The sequence below is a fragment of the Glycine max genome, chromosome 3 (assembly GCF_000004515.6).
Source record: "Glycine max cultivar Williams 82 chromosome 3, Glycine_max_v4.0, whole genome shotgun sequence".
NCBI lineage: Eukaryota > Viridiplantae > Streptophyta > Magnoliopsida > Fabales > Fabaceae > Glycine > Glycine max.
The window spans coordinates 45246339-45266770 of NC_016090.4; the positions used below are offsets into that span (position 1 = coordinate 45246339).

At 32.3% G+C, this 20432-nt stretch overlaps 3 protein-coding genes across 3 annotated transcripts; 2 read left to right on the plus strand and 1 right to left on the minus strand.

The window, feature by feature from the left end:
• Positions 1-1248: 1248 nt before the first annotated feature.
• Positions 1249-4541, plus strand: LOC100305732 (superoxide dismutase [Cu-Zn]). Its single transcript, NM_001249007.3, has 8 exons — positions 1249-1315; positions 2075-2163; positions 2453-2554; positions 2800-2895; positions 3300-3331; positions 3441-3516; positions 3862-3915; positions 4233-4541. The coding sequence occupies exons 2-8, from the start codon at positions 2088-2090 to the stop codon at positions 4253-4255; spliced, it is 459 nt and encodes a 152-aa protein (NP_001235936.2). The 5' UTR covers positions 1249-1315; positions 2075-2087; the 3' UTR covers positions 4256-4541.
• A 692-nt stretch (positions 4542-5233) lies between these two features.
• Positions 5234-9200, minus strand: LOC100789667 (sodium/hydrogen exchanger 1). Its single transcript, XM_003520779.5, has 14 exons — positions 8973-9200; positions 8643-8761; positions 8393-8490; positions 8162-8224; positions 8032-8078; positions 7751-7945; positions 7209-7255; positions 6896-6962; positions 6679-6779; positions 6476-6577; positions 6196-6334; positions 6049-6111; positions 5878-5961; positions 5234-5659 (listed from the first exon to the last, which is right to left on the minus strand). Exons 1-14 carry the CDS (start codon positions 9141-9143, stop codon positions 5312-5314), a joined length of 1644 nt encoding a protein of 547 aa, XP_003520827.1. The 5' UTR covers positions 9144-9200; the 3' UTR covers positions 5234-5311.
• A 1209-nt stretch (positions 9201-10409) lies between these two features.
• Positions 10410-19842, plus strand: LOC100784894 (translation initiation factor eIF-2B subunit epsilon). Its single transcript, XM_003521683.5, has 15 exons — positions 10410-10762; positions 10852-11082; positions 11791-12105; positions 12490-12597; positions 13077-13266; positions 13562-13824; positions 14700-14811; positions 15861-15940; positions 16578-16823; positions 16901-16977; positions 17336-17427; positions 17969-18051; positions 18792-18863; positions 19344-19469; positions 19591-19842. The coding sequence occupies exons 1-15, from the start codon at positions 10628-10630 to the stop codon at positions 19633-19635; spliced, it is 2175 nt and encodes a 724-aa protein (XP_003521731.1). The 5' UTR covers positions 10410-10627; the 3' UTR covers positions 19636-19842.
• Positions 19843-20432: the final 590 nt, after the last annotated feature.

The following is a 20432-nucleotide window of genomic DNA, read 5'->3' on the forward strand; positions in this document are numbered from 1 at the left end:
AAAAAGAATATTGAGAATCTTACTGTATCCTTTTACATATATTACACAGTCAATAAAGATTAAAACAATAGGTATAACAATGATGAAAGAAATTAAAAGAATTAAAAATCGATAAAAGTATTAAAACTGAAAGAATGATTTTTTAAAACAGAAAGTTAACGTGTTTGCGTACAAAAGGTTAGAATTAATGTAATAAGCAGAAATCTTAAGGAAAATCTTTTTATTTTACTTTTAAAAAATACCCTAAATTGTTTCCTTAGCTCATTAGTTAAAGAATTAAAAAAAATTATATAAAAATCATAGAAGAATGCAAAAAAAAATAAATTATAAACAACAAAATTTTTCGTCTTTTAATAAATAATTTTTTTTTCAAATTCCTTAAAAAGTACCTGGTTAGCCTTTGTCTTAAACTTATATATTATCCATCCTATTTATAATTAATAAATTTTTATATCAATTATTATTCTTTCTATTTCTAATTATAACACTTTTTTAGAAATTTGTTTATACATTTTTTTTCTAATTTATAGATATATTAATTATTTTTTCATTACATATTCTTAAAAATATTATAATTATAAATAAATTTAATACTAGTAATTAAATTCATTAACTTTTCTAGTAAACATAAATTAATCAACTATTCACTCGGTTCCTATATATAAGACCTTTCAACTAATTTATCCCCTTAAAAAAATTAATTATTCACATTAAATTTATCAATATATTATACTATTCTTTTATGATTATTCTTCATTTTTTTTCCACTTAATTAATTAATGTAACTTTTTCTATTCTACAATCTCAAGAGAGATAATGTAATCAAAGATATTATAAAAAAATAATTAATACACAAAAAAATTAAAATAAAATCTAATAAAAAGGAACAAACAATAAAATAAAAATGATCTTATATATAAGAATAAAGAAAATATATCTTGTAATTAGAGACAAATATTTTCTAAAATTATTTTTACTATTGATATTTGTCTCTCTTTTAATTATTTATCAATATATTTTTCCTCTTCTTTTAATTAGAAATATTATAATCTAAAATAATGAGTATAAAAAATTATAAATTAAATGTAGTTACTGATAATGCAGACATTAAAAACGCTATGAGGTGGCAAATGGTTAGGTGAGGGGGTAAGTGCTAGATAGATAGAATGGTAATAGTGGTCGAGGATCTCGAGGCGTGCTAACACGCCTCACTCGCTATAAATAAATAACAATAAACCCACTCTGCTTCCATCCATCTTTTTCTTCTTACTCTAGACTCTTCCTTTTCTCTTCTCTGTCTAAGGGGTGCCCTGAGGTATTATGCTAAGCTCCTCTTTTTTCTTTGATTAGTTTTCATTTTCGTTTCTTCAGTTTCCCCTCTGATGTTTATCGATTTCGTTTCGTTTTCATTTTTCCTCCGAAATCTCCATTTTCGTTTTTTTCTTCGATCATCCGCAGATCGCATCTTTATTTTTCCTTCTGTTACTTTGTTTTTCTTCTTCTTAGAAATAGAAATAGATTTTATTTTAATTTTTTTGCTTATTCATTTATTTTGTTGAACTCATGCTATTATGCATGTGGAATTTGGAAGAATTTGATTCAGTAGTGGATTTTTCAAGTTCCGTTTGGTGTTATTAGACTGATCTACTGAATAGCCAGCTAGTTTGTGTAATTTCGAATTTGAGGTTTTGCTTTTTGACATGATAATCTGTGTTTACTTACGGTCAGCTCAATCGGTTCCTTCTCTTATTTTGGATTAACATCAGAAACTCAATCAATTGGACATAATTACACATGGATACCGAAAGTTTTAGAGTTTGTAAGATCTTTTTTGTGTTTGGATTGCCTTCTAACTCAATTGACTCGGTTACCTGTGGTCACATCACTACCTAAAAAAAAGTCATCGACATTTATCTTTTAATCTTGACTATTTAAGTATGATTCAATGGTCTATATTCACCGTTCTTATTTATTATAATATCCACGATTTCTTACCTGATACTATGTATGTCACGTCACGCGTCAGTATTTTACTCTTAGATGTTTTGTTTTAAATGGCTGTTTTCTTGTTCAGATCACATTGAACAATGGTGAAGGCTGTGGCCGTTCTTGGCAGCAGTGAGGGTGTCACTGGAACTATTCACTTCGTTCAGGAGGGAAGTGGTAAGTTTCTATTCTTTATTGGTAAACTTTTCAATAAGCACTTATAGGTGAAAAAATAAGAAGCCATAATGAATTAAACTTCTATTCTATCCAAGAAGTTAAATGAAATAACTTTTATAAAATATGAAGTGCGTAAGTTGATTTTAACTTGTGAAATAAATTTAATTTATTTTACCTTTTTTTTTTGTTACTAAAAGTGCTTATCGAGAAATTTATTCAAACATGCCTTTGATTTTGATTTTCATACTGTACTGACTACTGAGTCAAATCAAATGACATAATTGTCCAGGTCCAACCACCGTAACTGGATCTCTTGCTGGTCTTAAGCCTGGTCTCCATGGTTTCCATGTCCATGCCTTGGGGGACACTACCAATGGTTGCCTCTCAACTGGTATATAGTCTTTAGACAATAACCCGAATCATTTTTTGATACTATGAAGCGTTAATGAGCTGGAACTAATTGTATACTCTCGCTTTGCTTTCATGAAAACAAATGAACATTTGTGTGAGAGATTGATTCTTCAAAGTTCCAAGCAATAAAATCTGTTGTAAAGCAGCTGGATTATGAAATCCTGTCATTAAGTAATATATTACAAGGCTCAGTTTTTTATTTTATTTTCTTTCCATTTCTTACAGGATCACATTTCAATCCTAATAACAAGGAGCATGGTGCCCCTGAGGATGAGAATCGTCATGCTGGTGATCTTGGGAATGTTAATGTCGGTGATGATGGTATGTCTGATTTTTTTTTTCTTTTTCTGTTTCATCTATTTGATTTGTGGTGATTCCAATCAATCTGAAAAGATCAAATAGCAAGTATTTATTTGATTCCAAATTTCAAATTTCTGATTATTTATACAATCCCAGTGTTAAAAGTAATATATATTTTTGGGTAAGTTATAAAAGTAATAGTGATCTTTTTAGCATTACAAAGAAGTATTTGATAGGTAACAGATAATCTGGAGGTTCTACAAGAAACTTTTCCATATTTTGAAACAATGGTTGGAAATTGAGATTACTTGCTTTCTATTTTGGTGATAATTCATCTTTGAAAGAACTTGTCTATTTTGCCTATCATACCACATGCTTGTTTGGTCTTTAATTTAAAATGGTTTTCTCTCAATTGTGTAACTTAGGTACTGTCAGCTTCACTATTACTGACAGCCAGGTATGTTATTCATCCCCTAATCAAAATCTCTGATGAATTCTGCTAGGTTGACAGTTGACACCAAGACATAGAAGTTTCAATCTTTAACAAGTTTTTAAAATGTGCACAGATTCCTCTCACTGGACCAAACAACATCATAGGAAGGGCGGTTGTTGTCCATGCTGATCCTGATGATCTTGGGAAAGGTATCCACTAATCTGTTTTTATTCCTTGGTATCTGAGTCATTGATCACTCATTTATGATATTCTGTCATAATTCTGTTTGGATTTGGATCTTTTCATGTTAGTAAAGAACAAGATATTGCCACTTAAGGAGAGAAAATTGTAGTATCTCACCATGATTTACGTAGGGCCCATTAACTTAAATGTGTCTTTCTCTCGTTCATTTTGCTTGCTACCATAAAAGGATCTTGATCTATTGTATTTTTCCTTCTTTGCATTACATATCACAGCTATTCATTATTTTATGTTAAAAGTTTTCATTGTTTTTCAGCTCATTGCATGTTATTTTTCTTCCTTATCTTGTGTAGGTGGTCATGAGCTTAGCAAAACTACTGGAAATGCTGGTGGCAGAGTAGCTTGTGGTAAGTATAGACTGCAATATTAAATGCTGTCTTTTTTGACATTCCTTATTACCCTGCAAAATCAATTTTTGACGTGGTTGTGATGCCACAATTAACCTTACAAAGATCTTTATAGAGATTATCAAGTATCAACTAACCATTAGTGTCAGGGTATACTTTTTTGATGGGTTTGTGGTAACCTTGTACCCAATTAATATATATTAATTTGCCGATTAAAAAAAACTCTCTAGTTCTTTCAATTCCTTCATGGTCGAGATTTTATTGTTGCTTATGTTGACAGTGTATTGATATCCTCTTTTTTCCGTTTGTTGGTGTAGGTATCATTGGTCTGCAAGGATAAACTAATCACATGAAGTTGGAAACGTGCTTTAGATTTGTGGAATAAAGTAGCACCCATTTAAACCCGTTTGGTTAGGTCCGGTCTGTACTGCTGAATTCTGTGTTTTGCTTGTATTGTATCGACACTTGATGCTTAATCAAATTGTTACATTGCTTGAAGTATGTGTTGGTGGTTATCCTTATTTCTTGTATCAATTTGTGCTTGAAGTATGATGATACTCGAGAAATGTGAGATTTTCAATTGGAAAATAATGACATGGAATGGAATACAAGTGTCATTTTATTGTTTGGATATTTTATGATAGAACCAAACAAAGATTAGTTGGGGGGGGGGGGGGGGAATTTGGGGGTAAGTAACAGCATAAAAAAGGGCATGATTATTTTTTTTCACTTTCCATTCTTAAATCCAAACAATGGAATAACTTTTCCTATTTCATCTCTCTACAACATTCCACTCTCCAATCTATATCTGTAAAATTAGTCTTTCCTAGGCTGCATACGATCCCAGTGCTTGTAAAGTAATAAGTAATTCTCAATAATCTTAGCTTATATTCCCTCCGACCTTATTTATAATATCCTTTTAATTAACGTACTTTTCTTAAAGAAAAGTAGTTAGTTAGTTTAATTATATTAAATTTGTCAATTAATTGAATTATTATTTTAATTTTTTATTTATTTTCTATTCACTTAATTATTTTTCATTAATCTTTGGAGAGAAAATAATTAAATAAGAGAAAATAATTAAATAAGAGTATGTAGAAAAAATAATTAATATATCTAAAAATTAGAAAATATTTTTGTAAAAAGGAACAAATAAATTTCTAAATTGATTTTATAGTTAAGAACGGATGGACTAAAAAAAGAAAGAAAATGAGTTCATAACTGAAAATTTACAATTCTCGCACTAGTCACTTGTACAGGATGATAAAACTCATGGCACAAAGATTTCTCACTACCCAAAAAACTCTACCAAACTTAACGTGTTTTTTATACATGCGTTGCTTGATCTTCACAAAATTTTCAGTTTACAATAATATACAGTTTCTGGGCACTCTTCTTAATGCCATTGTTGATTAATGGTGCGAGCGGTTGTTGAGGTAGGAACTACAGGAACAAATCCCCTACCACCAAAAACTGGACGCATAAATGAATTATCAAAATTACGCCATAGTTGATGAACGGTATGTGTTGGAGTTGTTAGTAAGGCACGAATACTGCTTGGACGTTGATTTTCACTGCCATCAAATTCGTTTTCAGAATCTTGGGAGCCTCCAAGAAAGGGCATAGTGATTGATTTGGGGGAATTATTAAATGAACCTATATCTGACATGCTGTTTTTGCGTTTAGGAGGGGGGTTAATAGGCAGCAAAAACCTTATGAGTGGCTTAGTCATCAAACCAAACACCTGACAAGTAGTAATCAAATTGTGTCAGCACCACCTCTAGAGATTTTTCTTGTGAAGCTAATGAGGTATAGCATATTATATATGTGACCTATAACAATTATCAAATGGTTAACCTACGCTAGGAGTAATCATGAACGAAGCAAAAAGCAAAATCTCCTTATTAACAAAACCATGAAATTTCAAACAAATTTACAAGAAGCATTCGTCATGCGTCTTACCATTGTGCTGACAAGCACAACAGTAATGGTGCTGGTGATCATGATGGCATTGGTTCGCAGTTCAGTGTGACCGGACAAGGTGAACTGCATTTTACAAAGTGTCATTTTTAGAAACATCAAACCTTAAGATTGTATCCGAGGTTTTAAACAGCCCCCACATGTTGCTCTTACCTGATTGTAGGCAAGTGCCATTGAAACAGCACCTCTCATAAGACCAGCCCACCAAATTATCACCTAAAGTGAGAAAACTTGTCAACATAACCTGACAATCCAAGAAATCCTGAGAGAAAATACTTATTGACAGAAATGTAGCCATACCTGCTCCCTGAAACTTATTTTTTCACTTTGCGTCTTTTTAGTGAGGTTGGATAAGAAGGATAGGGGAAAAACAAAGGCTGCTCTTCCAGCAAGCACTAGACCCAATAAAACTGAACTCACAGCAACAGATGTTTTAGGCCTGCAGAAGAAATCGAGTGAGTCACACATTGTTTTTCTACAGTAAGTATAAGGAGACACATGATTCAACAATCTTTCGTGAGTAAAAAAGGGCAAGGTTTTAATGATTATTTTCACTAGTCTGAGAGAATACAAGACTTACCTATCACTAACAAACCTCCACTTTTCAATGTCCAAGGCATCCATACCAACATAAAGGAAGATAAAGGTTTCAAGAACAAATGAGAGAGTTGCAAAAGCATGTCTGTAACAGCAAGTAGTTTAATATATCAAATTAGACAGTGTTACTACCCCAAATAGATCCATATATAGCTTAGCTTGAAGAAATTTGTTTAGAGGATATACTTGGTAGTTATTCTCGAGCTCTCAGTCACATTATGCCAAGTATAATGAGACATAACAATCCCACAGAAGAATACAGTGAGAATGCCACTCAGATACCATAACTGCAGAATATATCAGAACCCGTTAATGATTAATGAATGTACCACAACAAAAAATAGATATAGAGCTCAAAAAAGACATACTGTACAGAACATTTCTGAAGTTCTTTAAAACTTACTTCAGCCAGAATGTAGGAAAGGTATGCCATTAGCATCATAAGAGCAACCTCACGATCTGTAGAGTGCCTGCAATGAGTGAGCAATTTGTTGAACATCTAAAAAATTATCACAATTTTTTTATGGTAGATTACGAAGACCCCAGTTAATAAGTGATTCCACTGAAGTGAACTAAGTTAATTTATTTTCCTTACGAAAAAAATAATATCATAGGAACTGCATATATAGAATATAGAATATAAAACAATAGAATACTATCATAGTAACTGCTGAACGACAATAGCGATGGTGAAAACAATTCTCTCAATATGATACCTGCCAATATACAGCGTTTTAATAATGTAAGCGCTAAGTAGACCAGCCTGCAAGGTGATATAGACATATTAGACCCCATGACGCACAAATGCGATACATATCTGATACGATGTTCTAAAAATATGTATAACATCCAAATTCAGAACATAACTAGTGGACATTACTAAAAATTCAGTAAGAATTATAAACCATTGTCATCATGAATCACTTCTTGACATCATACATAAAGAGGACAATTTCCATCAAGGGACTATGCTTTAATGTTTCTATATTATACATGTTTATATGTATCATATGTAGCCATATTAGTTTCTCAATTTTTTTAAGGTTCTATACTTCACAGTTATGTTTCGGTGAAATGTCCAGAAATATCAGTATCAAATACATTAAGTAAATGAAAGTATCAGTACTTTATAGATTATACCAAGACCATATGCATTATCAATGTGAATGCATGTGCTAAGTGATAACTGTTGACTTAGATCTTGCTATCGTGTGTGCGATGTCTACACTTCAGAATTAGAAGGAGCAAGGTAGTTTACCAAGACCCCAAGCAAGGTGCTTGTGGTAAACAGATACAAGAAGTTGCCAAAAAAATGCAAACCAATTCTGTGGTCAATTTTGTTGAGGTCAAAACTTTTGATTGCATTGAAAAGCACCACAGATGTAGCATCATTCACAACACCCTCGCCAAATACAAGACTGTACAGTAAAGGTGTCTCATCCTGGTTTAGCACCTGCAACATCATTTATAAGTTCAGTACTAAGCATTGACACCTTGGTTGCTGCAACGTTGCGGAAAAAGGCACATATTGTTCCAAACCTGCAATGTGCAGACAGAATCTGTTGCAGCAAATATTGCACCAATTGCTGAAAAAAATTGAAAAATTGAGTCACAAAACAGATTGACAATTGATAAGTTGCCAAATAGATGAGTTTGAATAATATAATACCTAGATAATCCCCCATATCCAGTGATTTACCAACACCCATTCTCTTAAAAATTTGCGTGACACCTGAAACAATGCTTCAAAAGTTTAAGTAAGATAAGAAATAAGCAATTTCCATTTTTTTTGTGTGCACAATGCTTAACAAATTAACTATAATCTGAGAAACCATTTTTTTTGTCTATGTTAAATTTTATGAACAACATAAAAAATCCATGTAAAGGAGAAAAGACATACCAAAAGTTATGATGCTACAACTTATTAATGTACCAACAGCTCCAAACAGGGTAATGGTAATGAAGTTAACAAAAAACTGTTTCTTTTTAACCTGAAACCTGCAATAATTATGTAACATCACTTATGTATACCTTGCTCTAAGTACAAAATAACTTTCATTGGGTTGCAACTAATTAGACAATGATAAATACAGCGTCAAACATTTTATCCTCATTATCATTAGACAACTAGTTGGTGCTAAAAACTTTACCCGGCATTAAATATGATAGGTGGCAGAAGGTATATAAAGAAAAGATCTTCACTGAAAACTAGAAGATGCGAGCTTTTACCGCGACTCAACAACAAAATGACTACCCCAGTGCAAATACCCTGAAAATAGCAATTAATAAATTAACTCAGCCATTTATATTATAATAGTTTACATACATGAGCAAAGTCACGGTTCGGACGGAGATTATTCATCGCCAAACTGGTGGATATTCACACCAATAACATAACAAAAAAAAAATGTATATGTATGTAAATACATACCAATTTGTTTATAGTATTTATATTAATTTATAAAGGGATGATGACTTACTATCAAAAGGGCAGTGATAGACTCATTCAGCCACCGATTCTCCTCAAGAAGATGGCCAATGACAATGCAAGCACAAAGCAGAGCCACGAAAATGTTCATGGACACAACGGAGGCATGATCTGAAGTTAGCATTTCCATTTTTGAAAGCACGTAACTTAATTCACCACCCATTTTGTCACCCTCTATCACAGAACCAGTTTGCAACGAAATTCAGCTTTTCTTTCTTGAGTTATACAACGTGCAATGCCACTTTACAATCCAAGCCCATATTCATATATCTATCTATCTATATATATATATAGTTTTTGGAGCTGTACTCATTTCAAGAGCCTCCTTAATTTCAATCTTATAAATTGCAACAACTAATTAAAGTCTCTCTGCAATGAGAACAGGAAAGTAAGATGCATGTAAGGCTAATAACATTAGAAAACACGTAAAGATAATTTTTCTAACCATGAGTTCAGCATTAATTCACGTGACATAATGAACATGCAAACGTTTTACGTGGAAAGAGCACCTAATATTAATTTTGTGGTGAAAAGAGAAACCAAAGGAACCAAACTCTCGTTCGAGTTCTTAGCAGATTGCAATGTGAAATTTTCAGTTTTTCAGTTTTAAGCTGCGTGCAATGATTCCAAGGAGGGTGCAAAAACGAAATGAGGAAGAGAAACAAAGAGAATAATGAATGAGTTGAGAGAATGTTGCAGATATTTGTTTGGTTGCAGCAGAAGAGAAAAACTCGGAGAAAAATAGAAGACAATCGTTGAGAAAAGAAGAGACAAAGGAAAAGCGTGCAATGCGGGGAATCACAAACAGAGCCAGATAAGACAAATCATAATACAAGCCGTTGATATTTATTTATTGGTACCCCTTCAGATTTAAGGCCTTGTTCAATTCCTGTGGTGTGGGAATCTATATACTTTTGAGTTAAATTTATAAGTTTTGCTAAGATCTTACTTATCATATATAATAATTTCATATGGAGGGCGAGGGCGTGGTTCAACTGAAGTTGGTTGTTTTAGTTTAATTAAATGTTCCAGAGTTTGAGTCTTGATACACAATTATTTGCATTAAGAGAGTTATCCGACTCTTATTTATAAAATACCTGCGGTCTATGTTACAAAAACTAGGTTTTATAATTGGTTTTAAGTGTAATTAAATCTTTAACGGATGATCGCATAACTGATTCAAAAGAATGGATTGGAGCTTGTGAAGTTCCACCAGGGATATTCTAAAGCCCCGTGGTTACCAAAAAGGTTATATCATGGAAACCAATTTATGTAATTATATTAATGAAATTAAAATAGTATTTTATTAAGAAAAATTAAGTGGGCGGTGTGAGGAGTAGTAAAAATAGGTGTAAGTAGGATGAGCTTATATTCTATACTTGAGCCCAAGATTCAAAGGCCTTTGGGACTATTAAAAAAACAAAAAAGAACAGAATGTAGTTTGGCACGACGGCTCCATTCTGTGACTCTGTAAATTGTAGTGTGGCGGAATAGAATCAAACCAAACACGGAATAAATCCATACACTCGGTTGTCTCTAGTGACTGCAAACTTGTGTTGAGTTGAGTCTTGAGCTTATATTCCCGATAGCAGTTCTCTCGAATTGTTTGCTTGCGCGGGGATAAGAAAACAATATCAGGAAATCAAAATGGGCGCACAGAAAAAAAGCGGTGCTAGGGTTTCAGAGGACCCCGACGAACTGGTTCGGGTTCCGTTGCAGGCCGTTCTCTTGGCCGATAGTTTCACCACCAAGTTCAGACCTATCACGCTCGAACGCCCCAAAGTAAACCTTCCTTTACTACAACGCTCTTCAATCTCCCCCCTCCATAACCTGCATTTTCTATTTGCTTATTTTTTTTCGTGGTTTTGAAGGTGCTGCTGCCGCTCGTGAATGTTCCGATGATAAATTACACGCTCACTTGGCTCGAATCCGCTGGCGTCGAAGAGGTTTTCGTTTTCTGCTGTTCTCATTCAAAGCAGGTCATTAGCTACCTCGAGAAATCTGAGTGGCTCTCTCAACCTAATTTTACGGTAACGACTGTAGAGTCGCAGAACTCTGTCAGCGCCGGAGATGCGCTACGTGTAATTTATGAGCGCAATGTGGTATGTCTTTCTTTTCGACTCCGGTTTTAATTTGTGCAGGCACTTGTTTGGATACAATAAAGACACTGCGTTGCAAGGCTTAAATAGTTGATATTATAATTGTTATTAAACCATGTCTCTTCTTACGCAGAATTGGTTTTCAGAAGGAGTAAATTCCAATCATAAATTGTCATCATATATATATATATATATATATATGATAAGTTTGTTGACTTTTACTATAATTACCTTAAAAAATCACTCCAACCATGATTTCTGATTGGTTGAGAGTGTAAAATATTTTACACTGAATAGAATAGTTAAGAGGTATCTTCTAGTACCTTGTAAAGACCGCTAACTAGCTCGTAGAGTAGAATAGTTATGGTTATTGTAATCTTACAGTTTGGTTCATTTTTATCATAAACAGACTTTAGTCTTTTAAAGCATAATGATCCATTATCACCTCTTTTGTCATTTAAAATTATTTTTAGAATTATAGCTTTATGATGAAAATTTCTGCATGTGCTGTTTCAGTTAGGTTCTTTAAAAGGAAAATTTTAGAATCTCACAAATCAGCCGCTGCCAGTCTATAGTAATTACTATTAGGATTTACTGCATTTTTAAAAAATATTTTTGCTATTTTCAAAACATGCTGCTGTTTGTCACTGTCCGAGTAGTGATCCTTAATTGTTGTATACTAACACTTTTGAATTGTTTTTTACGTTGAAGATACATGGAGACTTTGTCCTTATCAGTGGAGATACTGTAAGCAATATGTCGCTTACTCAGGCACTTCTAGAGCATAAAGAGAGGAAGAAGAAAGATAGTAATGCTGTAATGACTATGGTCATTAAACGGTCAAAACCTAATCCAGCTATCCATCAGTCTCGACTTGGTACTGATGAACTTTTCATGGCCATTGATCCTAATACCAAGCAACTTCTGTATTATGAGGATAGGGCAGATCAATCGAAAGGAACACTACATCTTGACAAGTCATTGCTTGCTGATAATCCTTCACTCTCTCTGCATCATGACAAGCAGGTTGAACCGTTATCTTCAGATATTTCTGCTTAACTTTCAATTTAACTTCTTGCAAAAAATGAATTTGATTGCTGGTACTTATTTGTAAAAAACAGGTATAACTAATTCCTGGACAAAATTATGAATTTAAATTCATGCCCATGAAAACTTTTACTGTTTAGGGACAATTAATGAGTTCCAATGATGTTTATCTCACAATTGGGTGCCCAAAAATGATCTATTGATTCTCAATTGAATGTGTTACCCATCTAATTTTAATTTCAGTTAGTTAATGAACTATTTACTGTTGTTATTATTTCTTTGCTAGTTTTTTGTAGAGACATATCTCTGGCTTGAGACAACCTTATTACAAATTTTGAGCTCATTGGGTTATCTTTTCTGCAGGATTGTTACATTGACATCTGCTCACCTGAAGTCCTTAGCCTATTTACAGACAATTTTGACTACCAGCATCTACGGCGTCATTTTGTCAAGGGATTGCTTCTTGATGATGTAATTCTCTTCCTTGTGTTTTGGTAATTGGTACTATGGATTCTGCAATTCTTTCTGAAGTTCTTCCCAAAGTCCTTCTTGGAAGGAAAAACTTATCCTTTTGATTTTTTTATATATTCATTTTACCAAAAGAATAAACTTAAATTTTATCTCGTATGAACCTTTGACGTTCCTTCAGAGGTGTCATGTTGATGAGCACATATAAAACACTGTTTTTTTGTAGTGATCATGTGTTTGCATGTGTTGGAACTTGAATAATCTCCTACTTCCATACTAGGACATTTTTCCAATAACTTTTGGACATGCATTGGACTTATGAACAACTAACCAGTCTTATAGCTTATGCATTTCCTGTCTTCAAATGTTTTGGTATACAAGCTCATCATCTGTGCTGCTTTTATATTTTTCTATTGGACATATTCTTTAAATTATTGCATTATGTATACACCACATCAATGTTGACCATATGTTTCTTTCAGATAATGGGGTACAAAATTTTTGTTCATGAAATCCACTCAGACTATGCTGCAAGGATTGATAATTTCCGAAGCTACGACACTGTCAGCAAGGATATAATTCATCGATGGACATATCCACTGGTGCCAGATGTAATGAATTTTGGCGACACAGCTACTAAACTTGAACGACAAGGAATATACCGTGCTTCGGGTATGGATGAAAATTTTGTAGTGTATATTGGGAATGCTGGTGAATTGTTTAGTATTACATGATAGTATGGTGTGCTCATATACTAGGTCTAGTCTCGATCAATGATTAAGTTTGTCTGTTTGCTTGATATACCACAGTCATTTTCAACAAGCTTAAGCTCTTGATTTATTTAATTATCAAGTATTTATCATATTACGGCTCTTACTTGTAGGTTGTTAACTATTTTTCACCAATTTTATCTATTTTAATGCATTTAATGTATTCTATTTTGACAAATTATTTTTTCTCCTTTCAGAAATATCACAATCACAGTCTGCTGTTATTGGCCCTTTCACTGTCATAGGATCTGGCACCAAAATTGGGCATAACACTAAAATTTTAAATTCTGTTATTGGTGAAGGATGTAAAATTGGGTCAAATGTTATCATAGAGGGATGCTATATATGGGATAACATCAGCATAGAAGATGGCTGTAAACTCCAGCATGCAATTGTATGTGATGGGGTGATTATAAAGTCAGGGGCTGTTCTGGAACCTGGTGTTATTTTGTCTTTTAAGGTTTGTGTCCTTGTACTATCTATACCATGCTAATAGCCATCATTTCTTCCTTCTTGTTTCTCATTTGTTTTGACTTGCTTCAAAACTGTTCGTGCTTCACCACAATAGTTGTGTTAATAAATTAGAGCATCAAGATCTTTCAAACTAAATACTTTATTTGATGTGCTGAAACTTGGTGTCGCAAGGAGCTTGGTTTCTCTTATGTAAGGTCGTGGGTTCAAGTTTTTTTGAATGAAGAAAATAAGCATACTGGCATGTGGAATTTTTCTCCCATGAGTGGGTCCACCTATCTCAGATTACTCAAGTCCCAAAGTGGCTTTCGGAAACAGAGGGTTCAGACAAAAAGAAAGGGTTGAGAATAATTGAAATCATAGTGTTATAATATTAATCATTACTGGTATCTTAGCTTGTGTAATGCACAGATAAGTGTTTATTTTTATATAATAAAAATTTATAATAAATAAATAATTTTAATATATAAGTTATATTGTAAATATTCAAATTAACAAAATGTATTTAAATATATAAATTATATTTTGGATTTGTCATGAATAGTTTAAATTGTGATGCAAAGTTATTTTTAACTATCGGCAATTTCTTTTAAAATTGCCTTTTGAAATTCTATTTTGATATTGTGATAAGAGTAAATTTGCTATTATTTTTTTTGCTTATGGTGTATAAATATGAATCTAATGATTTACTTTCATTTTCTTGACCGAGTTAGTGTATCTAATAAGTGTTTGAAATTCACTTTGCTTCTTGTCTATTTAATTATTTCAATTGATCATCCTGAGATGGAAATATAGAGACTGTCTTTTGTCAATAATTTATTATGTATACAGCTTTTGATGCATCCAGGAATTTTTTGCTTTCAGGTCGTAGTTGGGCCTGAGTTTGTTGTTCCTCCATATTCAAATGTATCTCTGTTACAGCAGCCGATTGAGGAAGACAGTGACGAGGAGCTTGAATATGCTGATAGTACTAGTGGTATTGTTTATTCTCCTGTTGTTAAATTAAATAATTAGCTTTGCAAAATGTGATACTGATAGCATATGAAATATTGCCTAGAGTTAACAAAATCAGAGAGACAAAAAATTTAGGTTCTTAAGCAAAACTATAACCACTGATAAATTTGTACACTGTAATTCAAATTTGTTGCATTCAATGCTTCAAACAAGTATGTTGACCTTGTTAGCTGTTATATTAAAACTATGGGTTGATTTATTTGATTCCAGTAATCTTGCAATTAAAATTCTTGTGGTGCACTGTAGTGTACTGGAAATTGAATATAAATAAATGTTTGGACGGGAATGTATTTTTTTATGTCTGCCTAAAGATTTCTTTCTTGTAAGGCATTGTTTGTATGTGTGTTTGGATAAAACTGCTGTTGATCGAGGGGTAAGTCCTTATTGTTTTTCTTGGTTTGATAGGCCAATATATTAAGATAGTAGAATGGCCAAAACCTTTTCTCACTAGATAGGGTTGGTCACATGAATCAACTGACACTATTATGTTTTGTTGAAAACCAAATTAAGATACCATTTACATCTAATTCTATATCCTTTTTAATGATTTCACTTACTTTTATTGGTTTTCATCTATAATTATTGGGAGAAGAGTGTTGTAGAAAGACCACAACTTTATTGTGATAACCAATTAAGGACCTTATCTATAATTGAAAAAAATTAGGACATACATGCTATATGCATTTTGTTCGTATTATTATTTTCATCTACTGAGTTAGATGATTTTGTCTTTTCATCAGTTCATTAATAAAAATACATTTTAATAAAGTTGGGGTTCTTAATTGGTAAGAATAATAGTTGAATCTCGTAATTTATTTTCCATAAAAAGTTTAGGTCCTGGAGGAATACTAAACTCAATTATTGGGTTGTCCTCCATTTGATCAACTATTCTAATTGTAGCTTCTATATTTGATTAAATTATAAAAAAAATTCTTTTGCTTTATGCTCTCTATTGATTAATAGAATAAATACATATGCTAAACCTTTCAATCACTTTTTTCATGTATACAGTCATAGGCAGCCAAGTGGATAAATCAGATGTAGAGATTGCTTCCAAAGTATTGGAGACACATTTTAGTCCTGCCTCGGAGGTTAGTTCCATAAGGCTTTTAGATTTATGATTTTCAGTTTTTCACCATTATTTCAGTATGTCTTGTTCTTGGTATATCATGAAGATTAAGCTTATATTCATTTTTTTAAAAATAAATTACTAAATTATTTAACAAGGACCACTTTGAAAAATAATTACCACTAAATTATTTTTATTTTGTTTTCAAAACATTATTGCATTTGCAACATTTTTAACGCTAAATTGCAAATTTTCATGGAAACACGTCACTTCAATCTTCACTACTATATTGCCAGCTAGCATCTCTGCAATCTGTCTCTTCCGGTAAACACTGGCTAATATTATTGCCTCAACTCTGTTCATGGTCTCCACTTCCCTGACTGTCATGCCATATTCCGTGTCAATAAAAAGTAAAATTATTTAGTTTTCTTTTGCTTTGTCACTTGCTTACCAACTTTCATCTCTCTTTTTACACTACCTGCAATAAAAAAATAAGTGGCTAATATTGATTATAAAAAATGCAATATCAAAATAAGTGGCTAATATTGTTTATAAAATTGCAATATCATACTCCTTTTTTTGGAGGGACTACAAAAATAAACCCTGAGATTCGGATAGGAAATTTATTGTTTCTCAGTACACTTTCTTTTGTTGACCAGTTGGGTATGGGTGGGGCTGGTCATGTGTGGTCAACATGTGAAGGAAGCCATGAAGAAGAGTGGAGGCATTCGGTGGCGCCTATTCCTAAAGATAAAGTTATGGAGGCAATTAAAACTATGAAAGATGATCTGGAGAATGATGATAGTTTTCTTCCACCTTCTGGAGAACTGAAACCTAATTCTAATTATTCAGATGATGATGATCATGAAGATTCTAGAGATGACTCTTACTACTTTGAGAAAGAGGTTAGGATTTTCACCTTTAAACTCATGTCAGATGCATTGTGTGGATATCAGATTTTTAAATACTCCATCATTTGCAGGTTGAAGCAACCTTTCTCAGGGCTGTGCATGAAAACATACAAGAAAGCCATTTGATCTTAGAAATCAATTCTTTGAAGTAAGTAATATACTTATATGTATTCTTTAAAGTTGAATGTAGACCCATACCATCTCATCTGATTTTCACACACACACACACACACACACACACACACACACGGAGGAATGGATTCTCTCGTTAAAAGTTCACAAGTTTTTGTCATGTGAAAAATTTGTATTTATTTCTCTCTTCATGGATGACATTAAGGTTGTGTTTGGGTAGATTACTTAAGCCTAAATAAGCTCATGACATGAGAGCTTATATCATAAACTTATCATGAAGCTTACAGTCAGTGATTGTAGCATAGAATTTCTTGAATTTTGATGCATTCAGTGGGCATGAATTTATAGTAACATTGGCTTTATTTATTTGGTAGGTTGTCATACAATAAGCTAGCTGCTGATTGTGCTGGAGCTGTATTTTCTGCCATGATGAAGTATGCTTTAGACACCCCCCATAGTTCAGCTGGTGAGCTTTCGCTTCTTTAAATATAATCTTTTTTATCTTTTCCATTTGTTTTCTTTATATGGAATTCCTTTCTTATTAAATTAAAATAACTTCTAGAATTTATTTTAGAACTTGAACATACTTGTAAAACTTGGCATCTTGACCTTGTCAGAGAAACTGAATAACAAAATATACAGAATGGTTGGATAAATTAATCAACTGGCGGCTCTAGTGAGAAAAGTGAGTCAAATGGAAGAGTGTTTAAAAGGGGTAAAGGAAGACCTAAGAAAATATTAAGAGGAATCGTGGAAAAACAATTTACTCTAAATTGTTATTAAAAATAAAAACTCTAGATTGTTTTGATAGTCTGATGGTGTGATTTGATCCATGGAGCTGACTTCTCCTATTGGAGTCTGTTGCTCATCTGATTTTACTTTTTATCACTTTGTACAGGGGATTGACTGTAAATATGTTACTCATTTTTAGTTGTTTTTTTGGCTATTTTTTATGTATTAATGTTTGCTTATTGATTTTATTATTGCTTGGGATGAATATGTTTCAGATGTTTTGCTTCAAAATGTTCAGGCTGTATTTACAAAATGGAAAAAGGCTCTTACATCCTATCTGACTGACATAGATGAGCAGGTGCATCTGTCAATTCTCTCCCCTTTACTTAATTTAAGATATTCATGTTTGCTTGTGTACTAGCAATTTTTATTATAATATTGACTGATTATCTTGTAAGTATTTTTCTTTATTTATTTCTAAAGCATTCTGTAGAACATATATATTCATTCTCATTATTTCAGGATACAACTTTCTTTCACAAAATTGCAAAATTAAACATGCAATGCTGCATGTTGGCTGGAGTACTCGAGTGTTGTTGCCTTTTCTCATACTGATTAAATATCTACATTGGCATGCATGGTATTTTTTGTTCTTGACATGATTTTTTAACTTGTTTTAGAGTATATAAACTGTTAGTTTTTTCTGCTGCTAAATTTAGGATTTCTCTGGCAGTATCAAATAAAATCACTTTTAGATTCTCTGCTGAGCGATCTTTGAGCTTGGTTATTATTTCATCTAATAGTTACATTGTGGTTGTCTTTAAAATTACTTATCGGTTAAAGAAAGAGAAAAGGCAAAAAGATCTTTAATTGTGTGAAACATGGTAGCACTTCATTAGTTTAATGAACTTTGAGTTGTTAAAAAAGATCTATCTTTTTGAATTATTTTTGTGAATTGTCTAATGTTTTTGTCAATAGTAGAATTTTGCTCAACCTGAATACAGTATGGCAGTTTATTTGCCACTTCCCTATTTGATTTCCATTACATAATGGCCAGCCCCTCTGCTTACCTGTTTTCAGTTTTTTTTCTTACTCCAGATCGAAGTAATACTTAAATTTGAAGAAATATGTGAGGAATCTGCTAAGGAATTTGCTCCATTGTTCACAAGGGTATGCTTATCTTCTGCAAGTTATTAGGCTTATTGATATGTCTCATTCTGTTAGTGTGAACATCTGAAAGATGCATTGAACTATAAACGTGGGTGTGTATCTTTCATAGTTGTCAAATGGATTTTTATATCTTGCATAAGTTAGGCTTGTTAATGTGTGGTGTTTTAATGCTATTCTGTCTAAAGTCAATTTTAAATAATGTTATATCCTTTTGGTCAAATAGAAATTACTTCAATATCAATCATAACTTATGTATTGCTGTTGTCTAAAGTCATCAGTTAACAATGTTATGAAATGAATTTTAAGGCGAAAGAAAGGTTTCAGAAACTTCTCATACTCTCATTCTTCTGTATCAAAGTACTTCTGTGATATTTAGGTTGACATTTTTAACTGTAATGTCGTTGGAGTGTGTTTTATATTCTTACAAGTCACTCCACTTTCGGCTTTCCCCCCATCTCATGACTTCTTAATTGCTTTCAGATTTTGCACTACTTGTACAATGAAGATGTTGTAGAAGAAGATGCTATTTTGAGTTGGGAAGCCGAGTTAAAAGATGCTGACGAGGCAGATAAAGTTTTTGTTAAGCAGGCCCAAAAGTTAATTCAAGTAAGCATGATTGTCTATTTTTTCACACTTATAGAACTTGGTTATGTTATCTGCGTTTTCACTACTATCCTATAAGATGCATTACTTTCTTATGTAAGCCATCTATCGTTTCTTTTTGTAGTGGCTAAAAGAGGCACCTGAAGAAGACGATGATGACGAGGAATAGAAAGGATTTTTTTAAGGTGCTTCATCTCAGCCAAAGCTTAAAAGGGGCTTCAGTGCATTCATCTACCCTGTAATTCAAATAGGTAGTTATTTTGACATGTATTTGTGCATATGATGTGGGGGAATTAGTTAAGGAAAATTTGAAAACGCTAAAAGAACGTATCCCTCGAGTTTCTTAAAGCACTACTAAAGTCTCTTTACACTGATAGTTTATGAGCATTTTTTTATATATAATTTATGTACTAAAATTTTAACTACAATTTAATTTAAATAATACAAAATATAAGAATTTAATAGGTAATTATAAGTATTTTTTATCTGAGAATTGAAGATAATGTCAATCGGTTAAGAATTTTACAATAATTTACACATTGTTCAATCACCTAAGCTATACTTCCTGAACAAATATTGGTAGTTTAAGTTTACATTGTTAATCTTTTAAAAAAAAATCACCTTTAGTATAATTTTTTAAGATAATTAGTATAAAAACTAAAACTTATATATGACAATTCGTAATTGGATTTTATAGTTTAAACTGACAGTGCATGTATTATCTACTCAGAAAATAATAAATGACATGAATCTAAAAAATAATAAATTAAAACATACACAAAGGAACTAAATCGCCTTTTAAAAAAAAGGAACTAAATTATTTTGAGGGGTTGCAAAAATGGTATTTTTGTCGAATTGAAAAAGTACAGGCTGATAATATACATCTAATTTTTGAGTGGGTGTAAATTAATAGATATTCACACGATTAGATTTAATTCTCAAATAAATATGATGTGAGATAAAGAA

Coding starts and splice junctions, on each gene's coding strand:
- LOC100305732 (NM_001249007.3), top strand. CDS start 2,088: ATGGTGAAGGCTGTGGCCGTTCTTGGCAGCAGTGAGGGTGTCACTGGA. Junction 2,555..2,799: donor CAATGGTTGCCTCTCAACTG/GTATATAGTCTT, acceptor CATTTCTTACAG/GATCACATTTCAATCCTAAT. Junction 3,332..3,440: donor TCACTATTACTGACAGCCAG/GTATGTTATTCA, acceptor AAATGTGCACAG/ATTCCTCTCACTGGACCAAA.
- LOC100789667 (XM_003520779.5), bottom strand. CDS start 9,143: ATGGGTGGTGAATTAAGTTACGTGCTTTCAAAAATGGAAATGCTAACT. Junction 8,491..8,642: donor CCTATCATATTTAATGCCGG/GTAAAGTTTTTA, acceptor TAATTATTGCAG/GTTTCAGGTTAAAAAGAAAC. Junction 6,780..6,895: donor TTTCCTACATTCTGGCTGAA/GTAAGTTTTAAA, acceptor TATATTCTGCAG/TTATGGTATCTGAGTGGCAT.
- LOC100784894 (XM_003521683.5), top strand. CDS start 10,628: ATGGGCGCACAGAAAAAAAGCGGTGCTAGGGTTTCAGAGGACCCCGAC. Junction 12,106..12,489: donor CTCTGCATCATGACAAGCAG/GTTGAACCGTTA, acceptor TCTTTTCTGCAG/GATTGTTACATTGACATCTG. Junction 19,470..19,590: donor AGGCCCAAAAGTTAATTCAA/GTAAGCATGATT, acceptor TTCTTTTTGTAG/TGGCTAAAAGAGGCACCTGA.